General features: G+C 36.0%; 1 protein-coding gene and 1 long non-coding RNA gene across 2 annotated transcripts; both read left to right on the forward strand.

Moving 5' to 3' along the window:
• The first annotated feature begins 1 nt into the window (after nt 1).
• On the forward strand, nt 2–1,278 carry LOC140877564 (uncharacterized). The gene is made up of 5 exons (XM_073281101.1): nt 2–11; nt 101–360; nt 435–513; nt 830–1,024; nt 1,139–1,278. Exons 1-5 carry the CDS (start codon nt 2–4, stop codon nt 1,276–1,278), a joined length of 684 nt encoding a protein of 227 aa, XP_073137202.1.
• A 6,184-nt stretch (nt 1,279–7,462) lies between these two features.
• On the forward strand, nt 7,463–7,927 carry LOC140879571 (uncharacterized). Its single transcript, XR_012149462.1, has 3 exons — nt 7,463–7,515; nt 7,611–7,664; nt 7,806–7,927. It is a non-coding gene; the product is annotated as an uncharacterized lncRNA (long non-coding RNA).
• The last annotated feature ends 2,869 nt before the right edge of the window (nt 7,928–10,796 follow it).

The following is a 10,796-nucleotide window of genomic DNA, read 5'->3' on the forward strand; positions in this document are numbered from 1 at the left end:
AATGGGGAACCGTTTGTGTTCTATGCTTCATCTAAGAAGATCACGACGTGTGTGATTTCAGCAGGTAAGGCCTGACAACTGTTAAATAAAGGTTGTACAGGTTTTCTAGAAAGCCTATCGGGTGATAAGGAATTGCAGCGACCGAAACTTGAAGAGGTGGAAGTAGTGAAAGAGTTTCCAGAAGTCTTTACCAATGATGTTGCGGGATTGCCTCCAGTCAGGGAAGTTCAATTCGGAATCGAATTTTTGCCTGGAACCAAGCCAGCTTCTAAGGCACCGTACAGGTTACCACCAACAAAGATGAAGGAGTTGAAGAATCAGTTGCAAGAGTTCCTGGATAAGGGGTTCATCAGACCGAGTGTATCGCCATGGGGTGCACCGGTGTTGTTTGTTAAGAAGAAAGATGGGTCAATGAGATTGTGCATTGACTACAGGGAGCTGAATCAAGTTACAGTGAAGAACTAATATCCCTTGCCCAGAATAGATTATATGTTCGACCAATTGCAGGGAGCGGTGAAGGATGAAGACGTGCAGAAGACAGCATTCAGGACTCGCTATGGCCACTAAGAGTTCTTGGTAATGCTGTTTGGGTTGAACAATACACCAGCAGTGTTCATGGACTTGATGAACAGTGTGTTTCAACCTTTCTTGGATCAATTTGTCATAGTATTTATAGATGACATACTGATTTACTCTCGCAGTTTGGAGGAGCATTGTCTGCACTTGACTACAGTGTTGCAGATTTTGAAAGAGAAAGAGTTGTATGTTAAGTTGAGTAAGTGTGAATTTTGGCTTGAGCAGATTGTATTTTTTGGTCATATATTTTCAGCTAAGGGTATTGAGGTGAATCCGTCTAAGGTGGAAGCAGTTCGGAATTGGGCTACTCCGAAGAGTGCTACAGAGATACAGAGTTTCTTGGGTTTAGCCGGCTACTACAGGCGGTTTATTCAGGATTTTTCTAAAATAGCTCTACCATTGATCTCTTTAACTCGAAAAGGTGTGAAGTTTTTGTGGTCAGAACAGTGTGAGAAGAGCTTTGTAGAATTGAAGTAAAGATTAATGTCAGCGCCAGTACTAGCAATTCCAAAAGGCACAGGTCGTTTTGTGGTTTATACTGATGCTTCTAAAAGTTTATTAGGGGTTGTTTTGATGCTGGATAATAAAGTAATATCTTATGCATCTCGGCAGCAGCTGAAGGTCCATGAGAAAAACTACCCGACTCATGATCTTGAGTTGGCTGGAGTTGTATTTTCTTTGAAGCTGTGGAGAAACTATTAGTATGGTGAGAAGAGACAGATTTTCACTGACCACAAGAGCCTGAAGTACTTCTTCACTCAGAACGAGTTGAATATGAGGCAGAGACAATGGTTGGAATTGGTGAAGGACTACGACTGTTACATTAGCTACCATACAGGCAAGGCTAATGTAGTAGCAGACACATTGAGTCGCAAGTCTGCGACTTTGAACCATTTCACAGTCCAACAGGAGTTGATTGCAGATTTTGAGCGGATGAGTTTGGAGGTATTCGAACCAATGGAGGTATGCACTTTATCAGCTTTAATATTTGTACCAAGTTTTCTTGAGAGAATTCGAGCAGGACAAGCATCTGATGAACAGTTGACGTTGTGAAGGAATAGAGATGAAGCTAAGGGTGGTACATTGTATACTGTCAAAGATGGAATTATTCATCTACAAAGATAGAATGTGGGTGCCAGTAGTAGACTCACTGAGAATAGAAGTGATGAGTGAAGCCCATACTGTTTCGTATTCCCTTCATCGAGGGAGTACGAAGATGTATAAGGACCTACAATCATTATATTGGTGGCCAAGTATGAAGAAGGACATCGTCAGGTATGTGAGTGAATGTTTGACTTGTCAACAGGTGAAGATTGAGCATCATAGGCCAGCAGGACTTCTGAAACCATTGCCTATACCCACATGGAAGTGGGAAGACGTCACTATGGATTTCGTGGTAGGATTGCCAGTTACACCGCGGAGGATGAACTCAGTTTGGGTGATAGTGGACAGATTAACGAAGTCAGCTCACTTTCTTCCAATCAGAAATAACTTCTCAATGAATTAATATGCAGAGCTGTACATTCGGGAAATTTTCAGATTGCATGGAGTTCCAGCTAGAATAGTGTCTGACAGAGATCCTAAATTCACCTCGAATTTTTGGGGAAGTTTGCACCGAGGTTTGGGAACGAAGTAGGCTTTCAGCACAGCCTTCTACCCTCAGACAGATGGTCAGTTAGAACGAGTGATCCAGATACTCGAAGACATGTTGAGGGCTTGCATGATCGACTATGGAGGTAATTGGGAATCGAAATTACCTTTAGTAAAGTTCACATACAACAATAGTTATCAAGCAACTATTGGCATAGCTCCTTATGAGGCATTGTATGGGAGAAGATGTAAGACTCCCTTAAATTGGGATGAAGTTGGAGAAAGAGCTGTTTTGGGACCAGAGATAGTGACTCAGACAGTGGATTTGATAGCCAAGATCAGGGACAGAATGTTGACAGCTCAAAGTCGACAGAAAAGCTATGCCGATCAGCGGCGTAGAGATTTGGAGTTTGAAGTAGGTGACTGACCGGCTAAATCGATGTGATATGAATCTACTGGCAAGCGCACCAGGTCACGTAATAATAAAGTGGACAAAGAGTCCAAGTATCGATCCCAGAGGGACTGCAGTCAATTCTCAAGAATTAATTATTTAGCTTAATCTAGACAAAATCATAAAAAGAAATTTGATTTAAATAAAATAAGAATTTATAAATAAAAACTGTTTAAGAAATAAGAATTAAAATACTTGAAAGGAAAATTTAATTAAATCGTGACAACTAAGACACACGTAGGTACCGAACAAATCGTGTAACATGTAGCCGATTCAGGACTCACATTTAATCTTAAATTACAGGAATTCTCCTATCTTGTTCAAAGGTCTATTTCTAGAACAATCAAACCTATTCAAATATTGACGGATTAATCTTTCGTAATTCTAATCAAATTTGAATGCATGAAATATTTGTGAAAATTCAGTTTACACCCAAACCGCACACTGAAACCGAATTCTATTTCTAGTCGGTTTTACAATTTGTTGATTATCAAAGTGATCAAAATCAAAACCTCCTCTGTTGAATTGGAATCAATTAATATGCAAGAAAATAGTTGATCAGACTATTCACAAGACAAATATAAATCTGACAATCAATAAAATAAAATCAACTATGAAAATCCCAAACAAACATCCAAGTTTTCTACATGAATTTGTTCGGCCCAATCACGCCGTCTTGGTTGAAAACAAACTACTCAATAATTGAAAACAATAATTAAACAAAAATTAAGAAAAAATAACAAAAGAAAGAAAAAAAATCTTCTTTTCCAAGCCTTCAACAGCCGCCTTCTTCCTTGTGCAATATCTCTGCCTTCTGGAACTTCGGAACCCTCAAAAATATGTTATAACTTCTATATACATGGTCCGAAACGCCTACCAATTAATTTCCTTCCAAAACAAAACTTTTCGGAACAAATCTGACGTTGGAACATGCGCGCGCCCATGGAAGAAGCCTCGCGCACGCGCAGAACAAAAAAATAGAATTCTGAACCAGCAAATCGCGTGCGCGCGCGCAACACAAAATTTTTGCTGCGAGAGATGATTTTGAAAAATTCATATCTCGAGATCTAGCCGTCGGATCGAGCTAAAATTTGGACAGAAGCTTTAAAACATCGTGAAATTTAATCTGAATGGTGAAGATTGTATTTGGATCATTATAAAAGTAAATTTAATTTTTCGAACAAAGATGCTCCGTAATTCACTCTTCAACAATTCATTTTTTCTACAAAATCAACCCGAGGAGTGAAATACACAAGCATGCACTAAAACACATAAAATAATATGAATGCACACAAAATAGACATAAATCTATCACGAACTAATTCATACAAAATGCACTTATCAACTTTCCCATACTTAAACCTTGCTCGCCCTCGAGCAAGACATGCAAAAACAATATGCAAACAAAAACATAAGTGAGGACGAATCATGAATGTGCACAGCCTCCGAGAAGTTCAATCACAAAACAAGATCACACACGCTCTCAACTTTTCATAATACACCTTCGGTTTAACGTGAACGTGTATGTGTGAACTGTCATTTCAGTTTTATACAACTTAGACCGAATTCGTTTCAAAACTGCTAGCAACCACTAGTTGAAAAGTTTTAAAAGACTTTGGTATTTTTTACTTCGGCAATCACTATTACCGAAGTAATACATAGCTATTTACTACGGTAATAAAATTAATGAAGTAAAAATCTACTTTAGACTTCGCCAATTGAAAAATACGGGCTTCACTAAAATTTTAAGTAACATTTTACTTCAGATTTTGTATTTGACGAAGTAAAAAGTTATCAAATTAAATTTATAATTTCTTACTCTGAAGTAATAGCTAGGATAGGAAGAACTAGTTTCTTTTTAACTTTTAATCACTTTATCTCGTTCAATCAAATTAGGGCTTTCTCATCTCCATTCTCTAGTTTTTCTTTCCCGTCACTTCTGGCTCCTCACCATGAATCTGAGTAAATCTTGCCATCAATCTGTGTAAATCCTCAAGCTATGCCGAGTTTATATGCTTCTAAACCTTGCATCATGAAAATTAGAGAAAATTTTTCCAATCAAAGGAATATGGGCTGATGGGAATAGGGGAAGTGAAGTCCGCCGTGTTCTCGATCACTGTCACTTTCGGCATCGTGAGATTTAGTTTACTTTGACTTGTGAAAAAATACTCACAAATTTTGTACCTTAGGTTTTTTCAATTGTTAATATACGTAGACGAAACTCTCCAGATTTGATCAATTTAGATGGGTGAAAGTCTATGTGCCTCGCCAAAAATAGGTATGACTGATTTAATTCAATTCAAGATGATATGTATCTTTCTTCTATTTATTCATGATTTCTTTAGATTTTCTTAGGTCCTCTTGCGAAGGATTGTATTTGTGTTTGTTGGAAATCTGTGGAGTACACCTCATCATCGATTTCCAGATTTGATCAATTTAGATGGGTGAAAGTCTATGTGCCTCGCCAAAAATAGGTATGACTGATTTAATTCAATTCAAGATGATATGTTTCTTTCTTCTATTTATTCATGATTTCGTTCGATTTTCTTATGTCCTCTTGCAAAGGATTGTATTTGTGTTTGTTGGAAATCTGTGGAGTACACCTCAGCATCTATTTCCAGAATTTGATCAATTTAGATGGGTGAAAGTCTATTTGCCTCGCAAAAAATAGGTATGACTGATTTAATTCAATTCAAGATGATATGTTTCTTTCTTCTATTTATTCATGATTTCGTTCGATTTTCTTAGGTCCTCTTTCAAAGGATTGTATTTGTGTTTGTTGGAAATCTGTGGAGTACACCTCAGCATCGATTTCCAGAATTTGAAACAAAATGGTCTTGAAGACACCGGTTACGGATACCGTCGCGGCGAGGATACAAACTCATTAGACAGATTCTCGAGTCCTCAACTACAACAAACTTAATCAAATCCGATATAGAGATGGACGAAACAGGAAATTTGAAGATGCTCGGGGGATCTGAAGGTGAATACATGCAACTTTAATGTTATGCTTATTTGAATTTTGATATGAATATGAAGGTGAATACGTGGAACTTTAATGTTATGCTTATTTGCATTTTGATATGATTATGCAATTTAGAATCTTTGACTGGTATTTAATAGAATATTTTATGGTATGAAAAGGTCAGAATGAGAAAGTCGGTGATGTATTATCAAGGGATGTCATGGACGAGGGAGACTTGTGTAGATATCAACAAAAAGATGGAAAACTCTTCTCAAGTGACCAGAGGTCTTTGGCATTAGATTCAAAGATCCCTTTCATTCAGGAGAAGGTGGGTAATTTTATTACGCATGGCAATTTGGTTGGAATTGATGGTTAGTTTTCGTGGCTAATTTCTATTAATTCTTCGATATTTCTCAACTTCATAGTTTTCCCTTTGATGGCCTAATGTGTTTATCTCCTAGAGTTGATCTCTGATGTCATTTCTTTACCTTTTGGATTCCAATTAGATGCAAATTGTAGTTTTTTTTTTGTTTTTTTTATTGAATTGAAGATTGTCCATATTGTTCTATGTGGTACAACGATTAAAAGGTTATTGTGCTTCTACTCCTGTCTGGTTAAAATATTCATATTGTTCTATGTGGTACAACGATTAAAAGGTGGTTGTGCTTATATTCCTGCCTGGTTAAAATATTTTATTTACATTTTCACCATCAATTGTTATATTTATTAGATTAAATGAAACTTTTATTCTCTGGTTGGGATGCTTGTTATAAATTTAAAATCTATGAAATTTGGGTAAAGTGGGTGGAAAACCATGAATCATGTCCTCACAAGAGCTAACTAATGGCTAATGCTAATTGTGAGGGAAACTTGTTTCCAATTCCTAATACAAGCAACGACCATAATATCAAAGTTTTGATGGATGTACCTGATTACTGCTAATATGAGTATTGAGATAGATCTGGCGAGTAAATATTGCAGCGGGTTTGAAATGTTTCCAGCCATTGGCTTTGTTACCAAGTGCTTTCTATTCCGGGATGCTAATTTGAAATTTTAGTTCTTTGTAATTTGGTCAATTAAGATTCCAATGTGCAATGATTAATTATAACAGTACATTGCTAGAAAAGAAGAAATGGGTTAAGCTACTTTTCCTGTCTTGCAATTGGATTATATAGTTGAATCCAAATGCTCTGGGTTCTGACTTATTGTTTATACCTATATGTAAGAAGCGACCTTCTTCAAAGGTCAGAAATGATTCCTTCCTTTTGCCTTCTAGAATATGTTGGAATATGTTACCAAATCGGGTTATTTGATCATTACTTGTCAAGAAAACAAGTCCTTCTACCTTAATGTTTTTTGTCTCCATGTCTTGATATTTCGCAGGGAAATATCTATTGAATTCTTGTCCGATATATTTTCCTAATGTTCAGATCATGACTTTCTGATTACAGATGACATATATGCCAGTGAAGGAGAGAGAAGTACTGAATCAGAAGTTGCACTTGAAGTACAAAATACCTCAAGTGATCAAGGGAACAACAATCCTTTGATCCATAGCTCTAGTGGTGGTGAAATATTAAATGGAAATTCCATGTAATTCATCTGCTTCAAAGAAAACATCCCAGTCACTTTTCCTTTTCCTGAGTCAATTCCATCATTGCATCTGATTTATACAGGAACATTTATGTCTCAAAAGAAGAGCAATCACCGGTGAATCGCAAAAATGATCTAGATGACGAGGTCTGTGTGCGTCATAATTTCAATCTTGGCCATTATTTATCAGGATCATGACATTGTATGGCTTTTCCATTTTCTTCAAAATTCACCTTGGTTTATCTGGATTGAATGATTGCTTTTGACTGCTATTGATGTTGTTTGGCAGAAAATGAAAGCAGAGAATCTAGCCGAGGTTAACCTCGTCAAGGTCACGCTGGTACATCACCAAGTAATTAACAATACTATAACATGGTGATTATTCTTCTAAGTTTTCTCATGTGATCACTTTAGTGCATTATTGTATGTTCTTAGCATCTGAAGAAATTAGAACTAGATCAATTGAAGCAGCAGATTGAGAAAGAAAAGGTACAATTTTTATGCATGAATAACTATTTCATGATTTTACGAGCTTAAATTATATTTCAATTGTAAAAATTACAAAAACGCTAGAAATTCCATTTCAATGAGAAAATGGACAACAATAATACTTTTGATTGAATATTTCAGGCTGCATTGTCCGCTTTGCAAAACAATGCAGAAATAGAGATCAACAGAGCACATAAACCTATTTCTGAAAAACAAACTGAATTATATGCTGCTGAAGGAAGCTTATCTGGACTGAAAGAGGTATCACATTTTCTATTTGTTACATTGACGATCAAAAAAAAATTTGGGTCAGGGATACATAGATATTTAGCATAAAAATATTTTATCAACAGAGCTTTTTAGAATAAGAAAAAGTAATTTTGTGTTTTGAGACAATGGTAAAACACATTTTCTAGCTTTGGCCCTTTTTAAGCACTGTTTTGAAACTTCTCTATCCAAAACCACTTTCTAAAAAAACAGTTTCTTAAAGACTTCATTATCTAGATGAATTCAAAGTCTGTGGAAATTGGTAGGTAATTTATATCAAAACCTTGAAATTGGAACTTCGCCACAACCACACTTATGTGCATATTTTTCATTCGTACTATTTCAACCATCCTGCATTATCTTTGAGTTGAGGTTATTTTTACTCGTACTATTCTGGTTGTACCTCCTTTTTACAAGGTTGGTATGTTCCTAATCTTCATTTTACAGAGCTATTCAATTTATCTTGTAAGAGGTTAATATTTCTGAGAACTGAGAAGTTGATTTTTTTCCCAATTTAGCGAGGTCCGTCAAATGCAAATATTGCTAATTTAGTAGGATTTTTTTTCTTCGGTTCTTTAATTTGTAGTATGTTATTGTTTGTTTACTATTTCTCATAGTGTTTTGTTTGAGGAGAAAGGGGAGGAATACCTCTATTTTTGTTTATTAACTGCCCTTCTCTTTTTTTGAATTTCAGTTTGCAGGATCCGTCAAGAATCAGTATTACAGTCAAGAACAATTTGACGAAGTTAGAATTGAATGGAGTGAATTTGTCTACTCGCATGTAGGTGCTTAAATATGTCATTCACGTTAAGATAGTAATTTTTTTTTAGGAAATACGTGTGGATGTGTACGCGTTTAGTTTTGAGAAAATACTCAATGGATATGTGCATATAATTTCACGTTATTTTGGTGGATAGACTTGTTGACTTATGTATGTTCGTCGTTTTGGGATGGATTTATTATTAGTGTATTTTTAAGTTTCAAATATATATTTATGGCATTATTGTACCTAAATTTTAATTTACAAGCAATGTGTTCTATTACTTTGGCAATTTTAGTATCAACGAATTAAATTGAAGAATTTACTTCATCATTGATTTAAATGTCGCAGTCATATGTATTGTATTGCTTCGAAAATTTTAGTAATCGACAAAAATGAAAGTAAATCATTATCTTCTACTTCGTATATTAAACAAATCGCCGAAGTAAAACAAATTCTATTACTGCGGCGATTTCATTAATAGACGAAGTAGAATAATGCATTTTACTACAGTAATATAAGAAATTAACGAAGTAAAAGATATTGTTTCACTTCGTCTGTTAATGAAATTGCTGAAGTAAAAGATATTATATGGATTCAGTAATTTCATTAATAACGAAGTAGAAGATTGCATTTAATTTGGTGATAAACAAAATTAACGCAGTAAAACACAATCTTTCACTTCGTATAACAACCGAAGTAAAATCATATTTGCTACTTCATCAAATTCATTAATTAGTGAAGTATAAGCATATGTTTGACTTCACAACTTATGAAATTAGCGAAGTAAAAAATATGTTTTTACTTCGGAACCGGTCCAATTTTGCCTCCAAAAAACAACCAAAGACTTCGGTAATTTAAGGTCTAAGACTTCGGTGATCCAGCGAAGTAAAAAAGACCCTATTACTTCAAGTGACACTACTTCGGTAATTAAGTTCCTACGACTTTGGTTATTAACCGAAGTCTTACGCGATTTTTCTACTAGTGAACCTATGAAAAATCAGTGCAAGTTTCACTCTTCAAGTGCCCATTCCTTCCGACGACCTCTATACTAAACCCACCTCCCTTGAGATAATGAATTACACACCTCCGGATTTTTCACCCGGTAATGCTTTAGCCCCAATAATTACCCGCTGACTTAGCTATAACTAGCTAGGATACAAAAATTTATTTCTTTTCTAATCCCCTCGTCTATAGCCCGGATGGGGCATCAACCCCATTTTACCCGCAAACTTAGCTATGGAACAATGATTAGGATATCAATCATTGTCCAAGCCTGGATGGAGTTGTAAAAAAAAAAATTTCTAGGTGAGCCCAAAATCATAAGTGTAAACTAGAGTCTCATCAAAATTCAAAGAACACAATCAAGATCCACAAACCACCTATTGCCATGCAATGGTCAAACAGACATAAACTTTGTAGTGACCCTTACCGAGATCACCTACTAAACAGAAAACTTAGGCATGCAATAAACTTAATCAAACAGTAAACCAGAATTAAACTGTGGAAATAATAAACATTATACAATCTCAAGGAAAGGAATCTGTAAATACCCCAAATAGTTATACAACCAAATCGAACTTTATATCAACCCAATACAATTAGATAAAATCCTAGGTGAAGCTCCAGCTGGCCAACCACTTCCTAGCCCCTCTTTGATCTGCCCGCCTCATCCAAACGCAAACCTGCCCCATGAAATAGGGTGTCCAGATACACGGAGTACGAGACATGAGCATAAAAACGCTCAGCATGATAGTATGAGTATACATGAATGCAAGTGTACCGCCTACTGACTAGAGGTCAAGAATCAGATAACAAAGATAGACCGAGCCCTGGTATGTAGCACGATGTGCCGTCGCTTCAGGAGGTGGCTCACATACCGAAATACCAGTGGATACGCCGGACCCAATTCGATGGAGGTCCATTCACTAACAGGATAGGGTAAAACCCTACTAACAGACATCTCAAAAGAGATAGCTCAAGATGCAAATGTATGAAGCATAAAATAATGTCATATAAATCATGCAGTCACATAATACATGCATACTCAGTCAGGATATCTTGAACAGTACTTTTGTACCTCACACCGAAGTCTGAACTAAGCC

Source organism: Henckelia pumila, chromosome 2 (genome assembly GCF_033568475.1).
Source record: "Henckelia pumila isolate YLH828 chromosome 2, ASM3356847v2, whole genome shotgun sequence".
In the NCBI taxonomy this organism is placed as follows: domain Eukaryota; kingdom Viridiplantae; phylum Streptophyta; class Magnoliopsida; order Lamiales; family Gesneriaceae; genus Henckelia; species Henckelia pumila.